At 40.4% G+C, this 23,258-nt stretch overlaps 1 protein-coding gene and 1 long non-coding RNA gene across 2 annotated transcripts; one reads left to right on the top strand and one right to left on the bottom strand.

The window, feature by feature from the left end:
* The first annotated feature begins 1,201 nt into the window (after positions 1–1,201).
* Positions 1,202–20,638, top strand: LOC135501870 (70 kDa neurofilament protein-like). The gene is made up of 13 exons (XM_064794267.1): positions 1,202–1,772; positions 4,464–4,675; positions 7,714–7,900; positions 8,670–8,765; positions 9,430–9,591; positions 10,475–10,600; positions 11,450–11,557; positions 13,966–14,075; positions 15,622–15,725; positions 16,529–16,671; positions 17,152–17,256; positions 18,377–18,487; positions 19,161–20,638. Exons 1-13 carry the CDS (start codon positions 1,455–1,457, stop codon positions 19,197–19,199), a joined length of 1,821 nt encoding a protein of 606 aa, XP_064650337.1. The 5' UTR covers positions 1,202–1,454; the 3' UTR covers positions 19,200–20,638.
* Positions 9,688–16,718, bottom strand: LOC135501871 (uncharacterized). The gene is made up of 3 exons (XR_010449658.1): positions 16,588–16,718; positions 15,541–16,068; positions 9,688–9,894 (listed from the first exon to the last, which is right to left on the bottom strand). It is a non-coding gene; the product is annotated as an uncharacterized LOC135501871 (long non-coding RNA).
* Positions 20,639–23,258: the final 2,620 nt, after the last annotated feature.

Raw genomic sequence — 23,258 nt, 5'->3', positions numbered from 1 at the left:
ATGAATGTTTTCGACTCCCTGGTCGCCTTCGTATGAATAGCTAGCGTATGAATGTAATTTTGTCCGAAACGATTGGAAATGAGAGTGCTGGATAGAGTTTTGCAAATCTAGCCGCGTTGATCTCCTATCAAAATCTGGCCCTTGGCGACAAAATTACTATAATCAAGTGACGAAAAAACATTTAAATTCGCCGTTTTTTACTATCGTGAATCTGATAGAATTCGAGTTAGAAACGTTCTAGTAGATCTACTTCCCAAACCAAGTTTCAAGTGATCACTATATTGGGGCTACGTGAGAACCATGCTGACGCCACCTAGTCCTAGCCTTTGGTATAAGAGTCCGCATCATAGAATAAACTTTAAAAAGTACTGTACTCCCGGTGGAGTCGTCGTTCTCGGATTGGATAGCAAAACAAGTATCATAACGTCTCAGTTGAGCACTCCAAGGTGGAACTTTAGATCCAGGCCTTTTAATACATGTTGCATTATGTGTGGATTTATATACTGTTTCTCCCTTGCGGAGGTTACAATAAACAAAATATAGAAGATGGTCGAGAATGTTATGGTCACATGGCTCCGAGTGGCTATGATTAATTAGCAGCAGTTTTGTGATATAACACACGCCATATATTGGTGCCCTTGGACACTCTCCGTAGCAGAGGCTAAGAGTTTTGTCAGGTTTGATTTTTACAGTTTTTCGTTGTTCTCGGCATCACGAATACGACCTTCCAGAAAGGCTTCACGGTGTTTCGAGATGACGGCGAATATAGTGTCAAATGTCTGTATACACCCTCATATTTTTCAAGCAAAATTCCTCATTTCAAGAGCAATATCTGGTTTATGGCCTGCCATATATACAATTATCTTGACTTTCTTAAAAAAGGCAACCATGCGCAGGTTCAACTAATGAGGTCGTGATCACATAAATCTGTCACCCGCTAAATATATGCCTGCACAATACCGATTAGTGTTAGTAGCAAACTTCGAAAAAAAGTTATTTTCTCTGTCTTATCATCGTGGCAAGCAGGGAGTTGCAATACGTTGCAATACAAAAGACACGCCTTTCCTACTTTGATAAACATGTGTATCAAAAGGAGATTAGTTAGAATTTGATTTTCCATTCGAGTTCCATGTTGCTCTGCTAGGTGAAAATAACACTTCTCTTCTTGATTACAGGGTAATTGTCCATTTTCGAAAACCGGCTTTCTCCACATGCACCCCTATAATTGAATAACAGTCAATCAAGAAGAAAAAAACGCAGAACAAAGTACAGGTTAATCAAAGCAATTCTTGTCTGAATTGGGGTGCGGCCGACTATAAAATGCGAAGAAACAGGAGGCCGATCGCCTTCTCCAATTTCGCACTATTCAAGGAGGGAGTCCACATCTAGAATTTCCTGATAGTTCCTGTTTCGTTTGCCCCTCTGTCTCTCAGTGATTCACTTTCGTTCTTACCATGTCCCGAGTGACCAAGACAACGACGTCGGAGCGGAGGGCTGGCGGGTTCAAGAGCTCCGAGGCGCCCGCCTCACCTGAGGTGATTCAAACGGAGTCTTTCTACAAGTCCAGTTTCTCGCCCCGACAGACCATCATCCAGCGGACCGGGCCAGGTAGTTTGGGCAAGAGTTATAGCAAGTCTATAGAGATGAAGAACGCTTCAAGCCTTGCCGGGCACACTCCATCTGCCGAAGTGACAGGGGTAAAAAACACCCGGGAGAGAGAGAAAAGAGACATGCAGGATTTGAATGAGAGGTTCGCTGGCTACATCGAGAAGGTAATTTTGAACTGAATTATTAATTATCAAATTGTACGAACTAACCCAACCAACAACGGCTACTCATAACAGAACACAGTTACTGGTGTGCGTTTAATGTAATGTTCACTGAAAACGAGCCAGCCAGTTTTTCAGAGGAAGAGAAAAACACGCCCTTTTTAGAATTTGAGTAACTCTGAGATGTATAAGTGCACAGGAAATATTCTAGTCCCATCCGGTTATTGGTGGAAAAAGGGCGCGAGTAGGTCAAATGGGTCATAGTTGTACAAGCAACATTTGGTGATCTCTAATGTTAACTACAAGAAACTGGAGACCTCAAAGTAAACTAGAGCGTTGCTATCTATATTTGACGAGAAAGTGTCGAGGTAGGGATCCGACCACACAACGTCTTGGCATGCTTGGATGAAAGGCGCTGATATATACAAAATGTACTAAGAAAATACCAATCTTATCGAACGAACTACACCATGTAACCCAAAAACAAAAATTATAAACGAAAATATCAATCATATGATTTTCTTTGTGGATGGTACCGACGGATCAAAAACTGTTTAAATTTATATCTGGTATCCTTGGGCAAGAATAATATTGGTGGCGCAATAATTGAGGCAAAGGTTTTGTAAAAAATTTCAAGAGAAATATTGTGTTAGTCTATATTGATTTTCATACAATCGAAGATATTCATCTTGACGCTTTAGATAGGGACACCATTTTTCCTCAGAAGTTTGAAAGTTGACCGCCGGTTGTATTGGCGGCCTATTTATGGTCCCACGCGTGCCTTGGTCTCTTGCACTCTTCGTTTCGATTCATGTCAGTTGTTATACGACATCAAATCGCCTCCTTGACCCATATTGCTGACTCTCTATTTGCGAGTTTTCTTTTATCCCATTTCCTGCAGTGATTGTCTTTGGCTTCATGAATTGTGATGGTAGATATGTTAAAATCACTCAACAAAATTTTTCCCAAGTACGATATTTTACAGTATGTACGTCTTACTGGTATTCGTTCAGCCATAAAATACTAAAAGGAGTTTCAAATGCGCAAAAACCTCTATGCCTTAGCGATAGCTTGTGTGGGCTACATGCTGTTGCCACATCACATATCCTCCTTGGTATCATTCTGCTATCTCTGTGCCACCTTGTACGTAAGGGAGAACAGCCAAGAGCCTAGCCCTGCTGAAAGGATTAGATTTTGAGTGTTTTATTTGTTTATGATTGAACAGCTTTCAATCAGGGGAAGCTTGGGTATATCATTTCGACTTGTATTTGAAACAATCCCGAGACCAATCGGAATAATTTTGTGATTTTTTTATAACTCTTATGCTTCCAGGTGGTAGTTTATGAGTTGACGCATTTTATATTGAAAATTACAGAAATATTCTGAAATCCTGAATATTCACCTTCAGGCAACTTTTATTCGCCATCTAGGTGGCCATGACCATTTTACTTTATGTTTCTGAATTACCCAGACCAAGCAGAAAAACACACATATCAAAAGCTCAGACCCCAACCAATAAGACCTGTAGTTGGAGGAGCGCGATTTGCATCGAATAGAAAACTTGGTAAAAAGCGAATGGTGGTGTCACCTCAACCTTGGCATAATGCACTAGGATGCCATGGCGGGAATGGTTTTCTGTTCAAGCCATTCCGTATAAAGGTTCGTGACTAATAAAGGAGACACTTGGTTTCCCATTGTCGTGACGGAACCTTTGGCTTTATGTTGTACATGTATTTGTTGCCCCGGAAGACGTACGCGGTGGTCAGTAGCACAAACTCCGACAACACAATGATATCCTCTTCCGACAGATTAGTCAGGTTGTCATATGTCATGTATTATTACATTTGTATGGTATTATCATGAGCTAGAAGCTACTTGGATGAATCTCATTCCAACCCAGGATTCCGAGTTGGGCGTGGTTCGGGGTTAACTCAGGCTTCGACGCGATGCCGACGTCGAGTTGGCGTCAATCTCTGAAAGGGGGGGGGGGGATGCTGGGTCTCATTTGAACGCTGGATTAGGCATATATATCGCTCGATATCTACACTCTTAAAAATAAGTTTAAGATCAATGAAAAGCCCTAAGAGTTTTTGAGCGAGTACAATATCTACGGGCTGCATAATTGGTTGGCAGAAAAATCCTTAAAGGTTTTCTGGAATCTCATAAACCTTTTAGAGTGTAGCAATACACTAACACTAGGTCAACTTGATGGTTACATTGATTTCCCTGTTAACCTCTTTCCGATGCGGCCGGTTAGATAGCTGACAGCTAGTTAAATAAAGGGTACACACTTCTTTTTCGCCAGGCGCCTGGCATTAAATATAGGAATTTTGAAGTAAAGGGTGTCCCATAAGCCAAAGCTGACTGGTCCTTTCATTAGAGGTTACACTATCATTAAGTACCCTTTACCACGCAATTTACCGTTTTCTGATTAGGCAGTTTTGAAACATTCGTTACAATTCCCACAGTTTAAGATCAGTAAAACGGTCATTTGGTGGTTTATTTACTATTATCGTCTGATTAAATTTATAGAACTGTGTCTTCTCAATGTGTCTACTTTTGCTTTTTGAAAATAGGACTATTTCTGACTGACGGCGCTTAATACTGTGTCCGTTAAGAAATTGTTCAATCATTCATTGACAAGTATACAAATGTTCTGTTTTTACTGACAAAAATGTATTCAAACATCTTCAGGTTCGTTTTTTGGAAGCCCAGAATCGCAAGCTCGCCTCGGAGCTGGAAGCCCTGAAGTCTAAATGGGGGATTGAGACGTCGGAGATCAAGCGGCGGTATGAGATTGAGTTGAAGGACGCGCGGTCCATGATCGATGAGCTGACCAAGGAAAAGTCTAAGTGGGAGATAAGATGCCACACCGTGGAGGAGGAGCTCACAGACCACAAGGCAAAGTGAGTACAATGTTGCTATTCACTCACGAATATAACTGATAATTTTCATTCGAATTGCCCATCAGGTGATCGACATCTATCCCAGCAATAAAGACCCAAGAAAAACAAAGTAGAAAAAGGTATTGGGCAAGGCCGTCATATAATACCAAAACTAAAAAGTTGAAATTGGACCTGTATCATGTGTATTAAATGTCTGACAGAACGGTTCACGCACGGCATACGCTTCTGTATTTTTTGCACGACAAGAGAAATTGGCCATTAACCAATAATGAATAATGACAAAGTCATATGATGCATTTTAAAAGTCATTCAGACGGTGGTCTATGACTTTCATTTGCCGACCTTTATTCTCAATGCAAAATGATGAGGAATAGTTGTCTATTCGGTCAGAATTTGCTACTTTTTTCTGATGCCTGTATCAGGATAGTCAAGTGCAATGAGCAGGAATGGAGTTCTGTTACACCATTTTTATCAACTTTGTTTTTAATGAGCCGAGCTTACAACACTACTCCATCTTCATCTTGAGTGATAACTTGATACTTAGCTGCTGTGGCATATCTAAACTTACGAGTCCATCGATTTATACTCTGTCATAAATATAGTTTTCCGTCTCACAGTTGTGCAAGAAACTAAAAAATCACTTCCGCGCAACAATTACCGACAAAGTGATTGTTTTCCCAGCCAGAATTACGGTAATTTGTCGGATAATAAGCAAAGCTAAACTTTTTCCATAATTGCGGGAAAACGTAGTTTTTTTACACAACGTGGGAAAGTTCAATGACCATTTAATTCTGTGATACGTTTTTATGACATGTTGGTTGATAAATATTGTTATTCACTATATATAAAGGATTTACTTTAAAGTGGTTTGTTGCCGGTCTCGCTCAACTCTTTTCATCATTTTGTCATCTGCGTTAATATCATGAAGAGTATGGTCGTTAACATATGAAGCATTAGTCGATTTACGGCCTATTTATGTTTTGTCCGCATCGTTTCGGGCTCTTGGGCGTGATTTGTAGATCCAAGCTTTGCAACTAAACATAATATTCGGGGTCAGCATGTCATGACATCTTCTGTGAATCTCAATTGACGTTTGGTCGATATCCTGGCTGGGCCATGTTTTGTTTCTTGATGTTTCTCATTTATACTTGGCGCACTCGAAGATGGACCCATAGAAATAGTAAGATGAACACGTCATCCATATTGGTCGAGCAATAAACCGTACAGAGCAGAAAACGCCAAAGGTCAATGCACTACAATGCAATACAAAAATGCGGACAAAACATAAACGAATGGACTTGTGGATTACTGGCAAGATTGGGTCAGCTTAAATCATGATAAATTGGGTGATCACATCACATAATAAAGAAGTTCCCACAAAAATAGTTCCACGCTAACCAGATATACCGACTTTTATCACGGGAATATTCCATGCAAAGTCCAGTTTTTTGGTTCACTAACTGGCTCCCAGGTGGCCAACACTGCTCCATCCAGTGCTGCAACATAGGATACAATTCTATTCTAGAACTAAAATTGCTATTTGATATAAGCTCAGTTGACTGGAATCTATTCTTACTATTGTCAACACATCTGATTTAGGAGCAACTATTTTTGTGGGGACTTTTGTTTTATTCGAAGTAGGCCCCTTACTTACCCTACTATCATTAATAACAATGTTGAATATGCCAGTCTCATGTTTCCATCCTGAGGAAATCAAGGGTTAATGTTCTCCGGCCCTCTGTGTGAGAGTCGGAGAAGCGAACATTAACCCCGAATTCATCAGTATGAATGTTTTATGCCAATTGTAAATGGCACTACTACGACTCCCCTGTCTGGCCAATGGTTTTGCCCGTCTGGTGTTACGCCTTAGGGTCTTCAGTCAAAAAGGGGATGCTTGTCTAACCACCTATACTTGTTTGAGCCATAATGAAATCAATCATTCTGTATGTTTTTGAAGAAGTGTGCTGTGGTATGTTAATTAATATGCCTGAAATTGAAATACGATAGCTACTTTAGAATTCTGGAAATTTGTCTAACAAGTAGGCCTATGTTGTAAAAAAATCCAAATGATGACAAAAATTCACAGCCTGTGTCGGTAAAAGTTCAATTGCCACTCAAGGGTTACGGATAACGATAAAACCCCTGAAATTTACGTTAAAGCTATATTGTTATATCAACAGTGTATTCGGATTTCAGCAGGATGCGAATTCCGGTTAAGCCTCGGCAGCAAAACCTGTAGCCTAATATCATTAGGTCCTACGTGGTGGCGCTGAAACGGCTACTGCCGTGGGCCTAATTCTAAACGATTTTATTTTTGTTATCCTTGACAAGAATTTGGTCAAGGCACAATGTTTGACAAGGAATTAGTTTAGGTATTTAAACGACGCAAAACAATTGCGAACAGTTGTTTTTTTCATATGAGTATGGACTAGCAGATTTAATATATCCTTGTTTGAAAATCGACGACCAACCTCTGTAACATACGTTGTCCCCGTAATGCAAGAGAGTGGTTGAGTCACTCTGCAAAAAGTGTCAAAACCAATTGATCTGCCTGCTTAACTTTCCCAAGTTAAGGACATGGCGAAATTTGGGTAACTTTAACGTGACATGATTAAATGTTATAGTGGAGAAAATGTCATTTGACAGCCTTAAGCACAAATGGAACCTACATATCATATCGGTACTTCATCTGCATGGCCGTGGTGTGGCGTTTTTAGTAGTACTAACTACAGTACTAATTTAGCCACCGCCGAATTAAAATTGTCTATTTTACTTTCGTCAATCGTATTGTAACAACATGGTTAAGGTTGAAATATGAATGGTGCGCACATTATGACAATCACCAACATCGTATCAGGACGCCAAACGCTCATAAAAGCATTGTTTTAATGTTATACAGTGACCAAGCGACAATACTACCCCTTGGCAATAGGCTTAGACTGTATCAATTGTCCACTCCGTGTTCCTATTCAAACTGCTCAGTTAAGTGACATGCCGGTGTTTCTAGCTCTCATACATTCAATCTGTTTGCGTTTCAGGCTTGATGACTTTCTCAACCGTCACAATGCTGATCGTGAAGCGCTGCAGAAGACTCACCAGCAACTTTCCGACTACGAGTCTGAGATTGCCCTCCTGAGGCGGCGCATTGCATTCCTAGAAGAGGAGCATACGAGAGATAAGGTCACCATCAAGAAACTCAATGATGACGTCTATAGACTCAGAGTGGTAAGATATTCTGCGTGTTACACACGAATACTGTTATGCTGCATGCAGAGCATTGTCGAAAATTGATATATTGAAAGGGGGGTAGCCGCACGCTGAGTAAGTATGAATTTTGATCTTGTTTGGTTAGCCGCTCGCTAAACAAACTGATAATCAATAATCTCGCGCAGTTAGCAGGACTTACGTTGTAGTGAACAGGTTAGGAATTCGGCCTTGTCTGGCAAGCCGGAGAGCTTACAAGCTGTTAGCCAATCACAGAGAATTGACGACAGAATATACGCGTAATTACCAATGGCGGATATCACGCACTGTATTTAGCTTTTGTCAATAATCGATATAAAGTGGCACTCGCATTTTTAGGATTCGAAAGAAAGTTGGAACATTACGTTATTTGTCTTTTTATCGGTTTAGGCTTGTCGACCCCATGACATCTGTTTCACGGGGGTAGATTTTATCAGGATATGCCCTAATAACCATTTAAAAAGATAACACAATGGAAATTAGGCCTAGGTGCGACCTGGCTTTGTTTAGAGACAATAGACCGAGTAATGTTTAGGCCTGAATACTTTTGACTGCGAGGCAAGGGGCAGAATAAGATAATGAATGTAAGATATCTGTATTCTAAACTATAACTAATTTCATTGTGTGCATTTTTTGGTTCATCGCTAGATCGCTATTTATTTCATGAAAAATTCTAAGTGATTCAACAGTTGTGCTCTATTTTGTGAATGGTTCTCCAAGAACATTAAGGTACTAACTTTTTTTCTTCAAGGATCTGGACAATGAAACACTGTTGAGGATTGCCGCTGAGAATGAGAGACAGACACTGGAGGAAGAGTTGGCGTTCTTGAAGACGATCCATGAACAGGTGAATAAGTTGCTCATGTCATCATGCTTTTTTTGCTCACCTGAACATTCATAACTGGCTTAACATACTTAATATACTGTTGCCATTCGATCAATGAAATAGTAACCTGAATATACAGCAACAAAATAAGATTCGGATGTCGAAAATAAATTGTAGTGTTATTTAACCAAAGAGATGATTATAATTATGGGGTCGGCATAAACAACCCGACATTCGAAGCATTTAAGTCTTTACCATTGGCAACAAGAAATTATGCAAAAGGTATTAACATTGCAAGCTGCTGATTGGCTCAAACAATTATGACGTCATCAAACTGCCGTCTTCATTGCTCCGGTATTAGAAAATGGCCTAATTTTTTCCAAACCTTTAAAAGCTCCAAAAAGTATTGAATTTTGAGTTTAACTGAACCTGCTTTGCTTTCACACCAATCCGCTTAGGTTCAACTCAGCCTATAACAATGCCATCAGTCATGTTAGTCTTCTCACAGTAAGTTGCGAGATCGGACGAGAACAACTCGGTCCTCGAGAAGCCTTTGCGTAAAGGTGAAACTATTGACCATCTCGAGTGAAGTCATTAATCATTAAAGTTTTCAAGTGTTTGTCCCCTGACATGGCTGAACGAAACCATAAATTGTCGTTGCTGCTAAAGATATTCTCTCCTTCAGGAACTGAAGGAACTGGCCGCGCTTGCCTACCGTGATTCGACCGCCGAGAACAGGGAATACTGGAAAAGTGAGCTGGCTGTGGCGATTAGAGATATCCAGCATGAATATGAGGATAGGATGGGCAGCATCAAGACAGAACTCGAGGCTCATTATAATCTAAAGGTGAGTTCTATTCGGGATCTGGGGAGGGGGGGGGGGGACGAGCCAAGAGCGGTGCTTTCAGACTTTTCAAGACGTACTGTCGTCAGAACGTGATTTAATAGACTGTTCTGATTTGAATACATCGCATTGCTATTATGGTCAAATCAGCTATTTAGCTACTGATGCATCGTTAATCCAATTGATAAATCCAATTCGATTTGAAGTTTGAAACACAGCTAGAGGTGTCCGGAGTTAAAGTTCCCGGGGCAAACTCGGAGGGTTCTCCGCAGCGTTTGTTGTTGCAAATCATCTGATCAATCTTCCCTGAAAATTGTAAGACGATAGCATTAATATCAAGCGAGCTACAAGCTGAGGTAAAAAACACATTGGAGCTCATTATTATTCTAATCAGTTACATACATGTAACTGAAAAAATCCAACCCACATGCACAACTTCAACATATCACCTATCATCCCTTAAAATTTCAGGGCTCTCTGCCAAGCGGTTAAGGAGGAGTTGTCCGGAATTGATTTTTTTCTCTCAAAAATTGGCCAAAATTAGCCAAAAAAGCAATAGATTTCATGGAAATTACGTAATCAATGATAAAAAGGACAATGCCATTTTCGTTTATATCCCCCAACTACATATATGTGTGTCAAAATTCATTGAAAAAATCCTAACCGTTTGGGCTCCAGTGGCGATAAGAAGAAGAAGAAGAAGAAATATTTTTTTTAATTGAGTAAAATTAATAGTCTTCCCAGCTTGTTGGTTGTGACGTACATGCATTGATGGTTATGTCACTTTGAGATTTCATGTAGCAGTCGGGTGCTCAGATCAGACTACTTCAACCATTTCTCTCCCTGTGAAAGCAATGTTGTTTAATTTTGTGACATTGTGTTGTAGATGTCCCAGGTGAACACGGGCAAATCCAGGCAGAACCTCGAGATGACCCATTACAAGGAGGAGACGCAGAAGTTGCGAAACCAGCTGCAAGAGCTCCGCAGTAGGATTTCCGACCTTGAGTCCAGAGTAAGTATTCGTGAGTGAATAACTGAACATCTAAACAGAACGGTACCTCAAGTTCCAAGATACAGTAACTCGGGGAACTCCTTTAGAGCTACAAGTTGACTAGAAGTCATGTTCCTGTTGTACCATCAGTTAATCGACCCCTCCAGTGACGGTAATTTCTACGCGATGGTGTATATTGTCGCCCTGATCAACAAAATGCAGAGGTTGCCTCAGGTGCTCCGTGACACCGGACTGGCTCTGGTTCCGGTTCTAGTTCTTTTATTCGCAGTCCTCCCGAGGGGAGTTTAACGCGAATTCTATTGGCTGTCAAATAGAGATATCATCAACGCTTTGAGTATGTGGAGCAAATTTAACTGCATTAACTGAATTTCGCAATTAACAATAACGGGTGTTATTAACCATTGAGGCTTTTATCCATGCGTTTTTATCCATCCGTTATGTGGTATCTCGAATACGCCGAAACGGCTATTTTTGGGGGAGATTATTAGTCTCGAAGAAAAGGCAGTTTACAAACCTCATGATAATTCCCACATGTCTGACATGAACAATCGAGTGGCAAGAGTTTGTAAAGAAGGCATAATAGGTCTTGCCAACCAGGCTCGTCCATAAGACGTAGAAGTCGCGCCAGAACTTATTCACTGCGCGTAGGATTTTATTAACTTTCATATTTTGTTGGTTGCAAGTCATACGGACTAGATACAGAGCGAGCGAGAAAAATAGGCCACAGGGTCATGCTTTGGAGTCATGTACCGTTATGTGGGTCAACGTAAGCGAAGGATTTATGATTGATTCCTGGCTCTTGTATAGTGAGGTATTTAACATAGGTATGTATCTTTCTGTGTTCTCTAGTGTTCCAACCTGCAGAAGGAGTACGACATCCTGTTGCGCGAGTACCAAGACAAAGAACATCAATGGGACCTGGAGAAGACCGAGCTTATCCACGCCTACAATGATAAGGTATGCGAAACCTTTGTCATACCTATGACCAATTTGACTGCAGAAGCAGACGTTACAAGCATTGCAGTAGCACATATGTCGATAATTCGTGTAGTTTGAAAAAAAGAGCTAAATATACTCTACCCACTGTCTATTAACATTTGCGAAAGAAGAAGGGCATCCCAGATATCAGCAGTGATTTCAGTCAGCCATGATGATAATCTACCTCGTCTTATAAAAAGGATTAATTTTCTTAACATAAGGGTTCTACCCCTTGATTTCAGCCCGATCGGTATGGGACTGAGCAGGACGCGATACCCTTCATTATCCTGTCGGGGATGATCGAGGTGGTCGACTCTGCGATATTTTTAGTTTAAGTTTAAAGGAGCATGTGCAGGCTACACCAAGTCTCCTGGTCAGGTCAAACTATAACACCTCATTGCTGTGAGAAAGATCACTGGTGGCGTAGCGGTTAGAGCTCATATCCAGGAAGTCGTGGGGTCGATTCTCGGACGGGTCTCAGCTTTTTCATCTTTGTGTCCTTTAGCAATGACCCTTTATCAAATTTGCTTCTCTCCACACATGAGTAAATGAGTACCTAGCTGGCAGAGATGGCAGACTATGAATATTAGTGCTGAGCGCTTCGGACCTGTAATACTCCCAGCGAGTAGAGCTCGAGTCATGAATATACAGGCCAATAGAGGTTCTTCACTGTCGTCACATGATGACGTTGCCAATTGTTTTGCACTTGTCATATTTGCCGTCACACGTGGTCACGACGTAAAGGAAATGCATTGGCAGGGATATCTCCCACATTCGCCTAATCCACTTTCGCCTAATCCACATTCGCCTAAACCTTTTTCGTCTAAACCTTTTTCACCTAATCCACATTCGCCTAATTCCCATTTCGCCTAATTCCATTTTCGCCTAATTCCTTTCTCGCCTAATTCTTTTCCGCCTATTCCATATTCGCCTAATTTTGGCATATACCTAACCCCCCTGCGGCACATAAAATGGGTCATTCCAAAATGCCATATCTTATGGTCAGTGATCTTAGCTTGGGTTATGGAATATTCTTACTCATAATATGGACCATTCCTTTTCAAAAAGTCATTTCCTTGGTTCAGTGATCTTAGCTTGGGTTATCCATAAAATGGACCATTCCTTTTCCAAAGGCCATCACTCAAGTTAAGTGGTCTTGGCTTGGGTTGACAGCTTTGAATAAATGATGAATCATAAATTTTTTTTTTGTCTTACATAATTTGTGCTGATGCTTTTACTGATGCTTTTACCTGTCTAAACAAACTGAGATGGAATCGATCATATATCTTGATTTGACTGATGTCAAAAAGATTATGAATTGTACATTAATGTGCACACTTCTTTTTTCTGGGTTGAAAAGCATCAGTTACTAGCAATAAACCCTCCGAGCCCCATCCACTACCCCCCCCTCAAGTTAGGGCAACCCCTTAGTAACAGGACCTGATATTCAGAGATCCCGCATCACTTAAAAATTCTACTCTCCATAGTCTATACCTTGGGACTCGATTATGAAAATAATGAGCCGGTGATTTAAAAAAAAAGAGTCTACCGTATAGCTCAAAATCCCTCCCCCAACCCTAACACCTGGCACAGGAATCTTAACCCCTCTGACTGGAAGGGTCCAAGTGATAGGGGTGGTACCTGTTAGGCGAATATGGAATTAGGCGAAAAATGAATTAGGCGAAAAATGAATAGGCGAATGTGGAATTAGGCGAAAGTGGAATTAGGCGAAAAAGGAATAGGCGAGAAAGGAATTAGGCGAAAATGGAATTAGGCAAATATGGATTAGGCGAAAAAGGAATAGGCGAATGTGGATTAGGCGAAAGTGGAATAGGCGAAAGTGGAATAGGCGAATGTGGAATTTTTTAGGCGAATGTGGATTAGGCGAAAAAGGATTAGGCGAATGTGGCATAAACGTTGGTAGGTGGCCGTGAAAACGTCACGTCGTGACGTCACGTGAAGAACCTCTATGAAGCACGTTAAGCTGCTGAAAGCAATTGGATTTAGCGCTAGCTTCGAAACCTCTTTCTATCAGTGACAGAAAAGTCTCTTATCCAGCTTCTTGTACTTTTTGACTGATAATACTGGCAATACTCACACATCCTCGGGCCTGTAATTATGGAATGATCACTCGGCCAAAGGAGGTGGTGACGTTTTGACTCAACTCAGGACATTAAGGCTGCGGACCTTTAGGCCTAACATGTTTCAGATGTTAACAAAACAGAGGATTAAGATCAGTCTTCCAGTGGTAAGAAGTACCATAGCAAAACGGTAAGATTATACAATCGTGTCATGGGCGGGGTCTGGTTTGCCCCCCCCCCCCCCCCCCGCACGAGGCTAGCTAGAAGAAACGCGGTACCAACGTGTGTTCAACTTCGTTCTTTCAGGTGTCCGAGATGGAGGCGCTGACTATCCAGTTGAATGAACTCCTTGACGCAAAACTCTCCCTTGAGCTGGAGATTGCCGCATATAGGAAACTCCTCGAGGGCGATGGAAGGTGCGTGACTTCGTGCTATTTATGGATAATTTATTTTCCAATTGCTATATGCACTTACCAAATTTTCCCACATTAGGATGCCAATTACTCATTTCTTCATCATGAATAAACCAGGTTTTGGTTCACATAGGTGAGCTTATATGTCACTATGTTCTGTTTGATGCCCTACGTCAGCAATGGTGGCTCGTCTGTTCATCATTAAGTTTAGAGGGTTACAAGGTGGTGTGTGGATGTGGTATGACAACATGACTTGACAAATGAAAACTCATCGCTATTTAACCTACTCTCTTGGTTCTAGCTGGCCATTTTCGATAACATTCTTTTGTCGTCATCTCATAGCCAGAATCACGAAACTTAGATTTTACCTACATTTTAAGGTCACAGAGATCGAACTCAGATATTTTATCGAAGGTGAAATGTTTCGTCAGTAGCTGATCTAGACTCTTTAAATTTGATACGTGGACACCGTCATATTAGTCATCTCTACGTGTTGACAAAAATTAAGATCACTGTGACCTATTTTTCAATTGGAACTTGAAACTTGGCCGATAGTGGAACGTTCCGTTTATTTGTCCTAGGTACATCAAATTGGATACGTATACACACATACATTGACATAAGGCATATCTGCATATTACCAAAGATTGAGGTGAATGTAACATACCTTTCAACAATTTCAAGGTCATAAAATCTTATATGGGTTATATCTCAAAAAACTTTTACTATCTGATCCTCAACCTCAAAAACAGTCACATTGTTCTGGAATAATTTTCGACTTGATCTAGTTTTTGATATCACAGAAGTCCGACAAACTTAGGAATTTTTCTGGTAGCTGTACGATTTGTCGTCTTATTTATGTTTAAATATTGGTAATAACTGTACACATTTTTAGACAGTATAGAAGCATATTTTGACCAAAACTAGGTCGATGTGACATTTTTTCGAGGTGATAAAATGAAAACTCTAAAATTGCACCGATAGTGGTCAGTTTTGTCTGCTCATTATTATGGTTAAAACAAAAGGTACCAGGAGTATCACTGGGTCACGAGAACATTAAGCTTTACTTAATTTTCAATCTACATGTGAAATTTGCAATCCCTAATTAGAAAATGCGATGGTTAAAATCATTCATTCATTCATTCACTACAGTTGTTTTTTGTCGGTTGCCCCGTGTAAGCATATTGTCTCTGGGACATTTCAATTAAAGTGATGGTTCATATCGTTGAGCAATGTACTCGTCTCAAGCATTAGCCATCGAGCAACTAACTGTACAGGGTGGCCCAGAAAACTTTTCCCTTGCATAATAGAATTCTATTGTGTATCCATTGTGTGAGGGGAATGTTTTATGGGCCACCCTGTAGAGCAGGCATTTTATGTGCAAGCTTCAAAGGCATGATATTGCAGGGTTCAATGATATCGACCAGAACGGCATTCAGCTGTGTACATATAAAGTCAGAATACTTACCGTTGTAACAAAAGCGATCATGCTGTAAGTCTGGTTCCTAGCTATTGTACAATGAATTAGCGATCTCTCCGTTAATTTCAGCCTTGGCAATGTTGTTGAGAAGTGGTATGACTGGACCAGACAGCATGGTAGCGAAGCGCACCTCAAGTGGCTCGAGGGATTCATGAGCTCCGCTGAACATAGTGGTAAGCCTTTAAATGCTCAGGCAGAAATGGGGACTTGAAAGTGTCAGTTGTTCTCTAAGCCATTTCTTAATATTTGTTTAACCCCAAGCTTCAGCAAACAGTAGGCATCTTTCACAACACTGTGTCCCGTTTATTACGTCTTTTGCTTGAAGTGCTTAAACCAGGCCAGCCTCCCCCCCTTTCCTGAATTATAGCGGTCCTGAAGCGCTCGAGTGGGCAAAACCGTTGCAACTGGCACTTTTTGGCGGGGGTCCGGGGACTTCAAATATGAGTCAAAACCAGATATTGGCAATTGAGGAGACAACAATCTTCCGGTAGGTTCCTCCGTCGTTTGGCACCCAACCTAAAAGAGAGAAAGCTTGGTTTACTCGGGGCGTGCTCTAGAAGGCCAGTTAGCTTCAATACACCATTTGCCATGCTTGGACAAAACGGTGTTGCTATTTTCCCTCAGAAATTGTGGTCCAATTTATAGTTCTCTATGAGACTGGTCACATACAATGATATTCGCTTAAAATAGCCGATAAATAATCTCTGGGATTTTTGTTTTAATTTCATTAATTTTAAACAAAATGTTTGTGTTCGCTGATAACGAAGAAAAATTAACTTTTAGAAGGATGCGCTATGATAAAATAAACATTCCATGTCAAGCCAGCAACTCGCAAAGCCTCGTTACGTTAACTGACCAATTGCTAGTTGTCAAATAATTTTCAACTTCTTATTGCACGACGCGAAATATTCATTTAGATATCATAATTACATATGACATAAATTCTTAAGTTATGTGTCTCTATTGCACGCTTTAGAGTCAAAGGGAATTTCCCAGAGCATGGCGGCTGGCGAGATGTCGGCGAAGACCACTTACCAACGGAGCGCAAAGGGAAACATCTCCATCAAGGATGCTGCAAGTGATGGCAAATCGGTCACTCTCGAGAACACTGGCAATAGGGTACGACCATTGATATCGGATGTTGAAATCGATCCTCAGGCCTCGGGGTTCTAAAACCCGGCGGCCGAAGAGTGGACCCCTATAATAAATCATGTATTAAATTAAGAGGAGTAATCAGCAAAATTACATTATACATGTATATGTAATTTCACAATTTTGACAATAGTCCTGTGACTCAATTGCTGCACTCCGGCAAGACATATAGGAATACAGAGGTGGTGCCGTGATGGTGTAAGTGGCTCAGGTCTCTAACTAGCATTCATGAGGTCCGTGGTTCGATCCCCAGACAGGTCTCTATGCCTGAATTCACCCCGGTCCTTATCAAAATGGGTAACATTCGGAAGTGCTTGGGTTGTAGTACTGATTGAGCAGCTCGTCTAAGTTGTTAGTTACAGTAGCATTGACGGCAGCTGTTCAAATTCTGGACACTGGTTCCTAAATCATTATCCTCCATGAAAATGGTTTTTCTTTTTAATTTAGCCAGAGGACATCACCGGTTGGAAGATAAAGCGTATAGTCGACCACAAACTGGAGTTTAGTTTCGACTTGCCTTCGACGCATCTAGCAAGAGGACAGTCAATCACGGTCGGTAATATTATAAAGCGTTTATTATGTTGATTAGTCCTTATTGTTTGATAACTGCCATTACCACGGATTTTTAAAGGAAGGGATACTAGCTTTGTTTTCTTGAGAAATTTTACAAATTTGGAACTGTATTACAAAAAATAACATGAGAATACCGTTTGCTAACCAGAATGAGTTGTTGATTTAAAGTAACTGATGTTAAAGGAAACAGTTTTTCAAGTTTAATTCATCTTCCTGATTATGAAAAACAAAAGAGTTTTTCAGAGCAGGAGTGAGCAAATGTGTTTGTTTCTCTACCAAATGCCAAATGCTAAAATGTCATCGGTAAAGGGCAAGCTGGCATTTTGAAGAAAATGCTGTTATCACTAGTGAATGCTCAAACTCCTTAATCGGTTTTTAGGTAGTTAGTGGGGTAACAATCTCACAGCAAAGGCACACAGCATTGCCGAGGGAAAAATGAGAATATAGGGTTTGAATAGAAAATAACCATTAATTCATGAACCATAGGTGAACGGTTTTTTCAAAATTCTGGTATTTTTTTCTGACTCGATTGCCCAAGACCAACACTTGATATTGACAGACTGTGATGTTGGTTTGCACATTGTTTTCAAAATTTCGTATTAGATACGTTTTCCGACTTGTAAATATTCAGCCAGTATCTCTTGCACCAAAACAATGTCCACACGTTACGGCGATCATATTGCTTACGAAAACGGTGTGCAGTTACTTTTATCCAAGACGGTGTAAAAGTAGAAAGGGTTCCGCTGGAAAAAAATGCAGTGTTAAGTTTTTGAATGTTTCCGTTTCGAAGTGCTCCCCTCATTATTTGGGACACCGAAAGCTTATTGTTTGAGAACACTAAAAGACAGATTGACACGTTTTTCTGGTTTTCCCTTATTGAAAAGTTGTCTATAAATATTGTAGCTGTCTATAAATATTGTAATGTATAGAAATCCTGAATTACTTACTAACGCACATGATAGAATCATTTGCTCTCCGGACATTTCATGCTATACTGGGACAATTCAATTTTTACACCGGTCTAAAGGGAATTGTTTCATCAAAATGTGACTGGTAGGGCAATAGTTCTCTGTGCTTTAATTGCCGAAGTATCTTGCAGGTGTTTGCTAAGGGTCAGAAACCTAGTGGCGCCGAAGGATACGAGACGTCCTCGAATACCTGGGGTGTCGGTGCCAATGTCACCACGTATGTCTTCAACGTTAACGGCGAGGTAGGTAAATCAACAGAAGATGTTCAAACACTGAACCGTCTTAAATTGGTTTTTTGATGTTGCTCTGACAACCAATGCTTTTTTTACTGATAAGCCTTGAGGCAAATTATACTATATTCACCATTATCAAGATGTACGAGACACTTATAATCACTGTCAAATGATTGACAGATACCGGTTCTATAAAAGTGCATTTCGATAGTTTGATTACATGAGACGATTTCACCACCATCACGGCTAAAATGTAAATACTGACGAATGCCGTCGTTGACAAATTCGACACAAATTCACAATCTTGCGGGATTTTATTGCATAACCCTGGTGCACCTGGTTGGTCCCAATGTGCATTCCCTAAAACTTATCATCTCTCGTTGTTAATATTCATGAAGCAGAAGTGTTCACGAGGGGCGCTTTATAATTGTATCATATTATATTATCATTACAAAGTTATGGCATAAATTAATTACCACTTATCATGGTCATTTGTAAATGCTTAGTTCACATTGTCTGGGGCACTGGGGCAGAAACTGTTGGTCCGATTTAGATTGGTGAAAAACTAGATTATGTAAGAACAATTTTTTCCCAGATGCACCTCAGTTTTAAAGGTTCATGAAGGCTTGCCATCTGTAACACAAATATTCAATATCTAGTGATTACTATTTTTACCCCACAGGAACGAGCGACCTACATACAGAAGACCATGTACTCGTAAACGGTTTGCTATCAAAACTGGATGAATCGTAGCCATTCGTTTATAACGTGATATAATAGCGGTTAAACGATGTCCAAGAAGCGTTTCTGCTCGGATTTATAACTTTCTAGAACTGCATCACCCAACGACAATGAAGTCAACCAGTAATACAAGGTGCCTTCTAAATTCAGCAGACACAATTAAGACTTGGCGTCTCCAAGTTATATCTCATGTATATTATGTGATCTGTGTTGTTAATAGCGACTTTCGGCAAGTTCAAAATTCATGCCCGCTTTGCGTATCCGTATTTTTATGGTGTTTTCATATCTTGTACATTCCCGATGCGTTGAATATGCGATGGGAAGCTGATTTACATGCAAATGATACTTGATTGAGAAGTTACTTGGAAGAATCATATTCATTTCACCTTTCAACATTGTACAGGATGGGAAAATTTCATACGTGAATTCGATAGGGATACGTAACAAGGGTGTGAAATTTGCCATTTGCCGAAAGTCCCTATTGTCAAGCTTCCTCCCCGTATTTCTCGGCGCACAAAGGTCATCGTCAGTAGAATCCTGTATAAGTTCGGTGTTTCACTCCTGGGTAGTTCATTATTTTAGCCAGTGTTTTACTGACACGTGCAACATCCTTCTTCGTGAAGTTACAATTGAAGCATTTTGTGGAGAGGCATGAAACCATTGTTGTACATGTCGTTGTCGATGCACGCGCATTATATCGGTTGAGGCTTAAAACACACCTAAGGTATAGCAAAAAACTTATTATGAGTATTAAATGTGAGTAGTATTATCTGTTAGATGCTGTTGGTCACTCTGCCTTTTTTTCGGTCTAAGAACAGGAAATTGCTCATGATGACGTAATGTGAGTGAAGTATTTACATTTCGTGAGAGTGTAGTATTTATAGCCATCAAACGTGGCACCAAAGCAAAAACCAAAGCCGGGTGCGTATCTAAGTTCCCTGGGTTCTATGTGTCCCGGGCTTTATATGTTCCCCCGATATAAATAGGGTTCTATGTTCGACAGGTCTGTTTAAGTCAGCAAATAAAAAAACTAACAAACGTTTTACGCATTGGCTATTCCATCTTGACCACTTAGGTTTGTGTACCCTGACCCTTGCCCTATTCCAAACTTATGAGAGAATAGCCTTAACCAAGGCGCTACATCATTCCGGTCATTTTCCATTGTGGTCATTACTTTGAAATCCATAAACTTGGTTTTTATTGTTTTTAGGGTGCATATATAGAACCCGGGTAACATAGGACCATGAAATCACAAGGATTTCCCATGAACAACGTTTAAGTCTCTCACCGGCATTTCATTATGCAGCTTATGTTATGGCTTTCGAACAAATACAAATAAACCTTACTACATTATTACAAGTTTGTATCCAGAGCTATATATGACCAATAAATATATATACAGATTCATTTCTAGTATATTGAAACAGTTTGTACTGCACGTATAGCATTCTACAGTTTTTGTAGCATTTTGCTTAATTATGAGAATATTTTACCGTGTGATATAGCACTATTACCCAAATGAATACCGATGTTTTGTCATGCAATCATGGTCTAAGGGCAATGATCCCGCTGAACAATTAGCAAACAACAGTGGTGAGACATTCTGAACTTCCAGCGGTATTACCTCAATAGCCTCAGCCTGAAAGCTGAGCAATGTCAGTACATTGAGGGTCAAGATGTGGTGAGAGGGCTTCACTATACCGGCCTAGGCCTTTTTGTCTACTTTCAAATGGACAGCAACTGATCTTGAGGCCTGGGTTATATATACATGTACAGGGTGAATCAAAAAGTATACAGTTTGATAAATTCCCCCAAAATTAGCACTTTATATTTTTGGAAAATATTTTCGATGGATATTGGTAGGTAGGGGTTTAGTGCATATCTGTACAAAATATCACACCCATTTTCACGCATATTTAAGTTGGGCATCCGCCTTGTCTTCCACAAAAGTTGCTAATTACAGCGTTAACCCTTTGGCCTCCACATCAATATTAAAACGGTATAACTTTTGATTAATTGCCCCCGTATTAGGATTTTTTATAATTTAATTGTTTTAATTTTTGGAAAATGTTTCCATGGATATTGGTAGGTAGGGATTTAATACATACCCTTACAAAATTTTAGACCCTGCTTTTCACGCATGAGCGAGGAAGGGCAAATTGCCTGAACCCAATTAAAAATTCGTTTGCACCGAAAAGGGATGGCATTTAAAGAAAGAAAATTGACATGGAGGCCAAAGAGTTAATGCTGTAACCTGAAAACTTTTTGGTCTTGTTGCTGTCCCTGTAGGAAGGACAACCGGTTCATCAACGTGACTAAACTGTCTGGTTGTCTAGAACAGCCACCGGTCCAACGATGAGATGAAATGAGCAAATTCATGACTAAAAGAGCAGCACACAACCTTCGACCATCCTATATCCCTCAAGGGAGTCAAACACCTATACCCCAGGCGCCACTCATATCTCAAAATAAATTTGATAGAACCAAACCCTAAACCAAGCAACTAACACAACACCAAAACTAAAAAAGACATACAACATCACAAATTAATTCCAACTACAACAATGCACATTCACACTCCTACAAGGGGCGTCGACGGGAATTCTGAATGCCCCATATGCGTGTCTATCGTAGCTCACCTCGCCAACCGCGCTAAAACATTCCTGTCAGATCAGTCAATTCGATGAGGCCTGTGAACACATGTAGAGTCTGCACTTTGAAAATGACATGTGCACTCTCATTTCGAAGCTTGTACAGCGGGTTTACTGTCGGCAACCACGGCGCAGATTTAGATTTTCATTTGGCCTCTGAGAGGTTTCTGGCGAGGTTACTAGTATCTTCAAGCTCATACTGACTGCCCTGAACAATGTACGGCAGATGGTAGGCGGATAGTCCGGTGCTGTATGGGTGAGTAGACCAAGACTTCATTGTTGGGAAACGGCTTATGATTTTGGCTCCAGATTAATGGCAGTGTCAAAAGAAGATTAAGGGTAGTTTTGAAACAGTAGTTTTGAAACTCGGCACATATATATTAGCAGCGCAGCTTCCATAGACAGTGAGGTCTATAAGATAAAAAAAACCCACAGGGTTAGTGCATATACCGAATCAACCAACGAAGTGATGATCTTCCGCCAATCATTTTCCCCGTCGGTGAACAGTCATTATTCGCCAGTAATTTTAGAAAGTGTACGGTGGCCCATCAGGTAGATATAAATGTTGATGATGCACGTTTATTAGACGTTAAATTATATTCATTCAATCATGTTCACCATAATGCCGCAATGCATTCCAATTTCTGAGTATAATTATGAATACTGAATAAGTGCCATTGTTCAATTATTAGGCATCACTTTGTTTCTTTCTCACTAAATGAGTTAAAAGCATTGACCGCTTCCCCTCTTAACACTCGATGGATGGCTGTCAAGTCATGGTAGGAAGGCCACCAGTAGCAATTGATAAAGGCCAATTCGGGTGCGAATATATGGTGGTAACAGTGAAATATGTCCATGTCAAATAGCACATACGTTCGTACGCAGCGGTTAAGTTATGTCTTCAATTCAACCTTTACCACTACCGCCAGTTGGGTAGGTTTTCTGTACACGACGAGATATCGTCTCACAAAATTTTCCCTCGTTTGTCTAAATATATAAAATACGAGAATTTCTAGTTTGAGACGCCTGATTATTATTAGCCGTATCATGGGTTTGAGTTTGTTGGATTTCGTGTAGTTTTTGGTGGCCATGGACTTCATTGTTTTGGATTGTATATTCTTGGTGATGTAGTATTGCTTGGTCACGGTTGATTAGTGCTGCAGCCCTCCTTCGCTGCTTGGCCTTTGGTTGAATGATGTTAGGATTTTTTCATTTTAATTTCTCTAGTTTTTATTCCTGTACCAGAGAGGTGACCCCATTGATCAAGGTGACCTGATCAGGTTTCTAGACCGGTGTAACATCTGTGGTTGTTTCCCATGTGTCAGTGTTTCCAAACAATAGGCAGCTATAGAGACCACGACTTTTCAATAGGGGGGATACACAGAAAA

This window comes from Lineus longissimus, chromosome 17, assembly GCF_910592395.1.
Source record: "Lineus longissimus chromosome 17, tnLinLong1.2, whole genome shotgun sequence".
Classification (NCBI taxonomy): domain Eukaryota; kingdom Metazoa; phylum Nemertea; class Pilidiophora; order Heteronemertea; family Lineidae; genus Lineus; species Lineus longissimus.
This window is presented reverse-complemented; position numbering and strand designations above follow the sequence as displayed.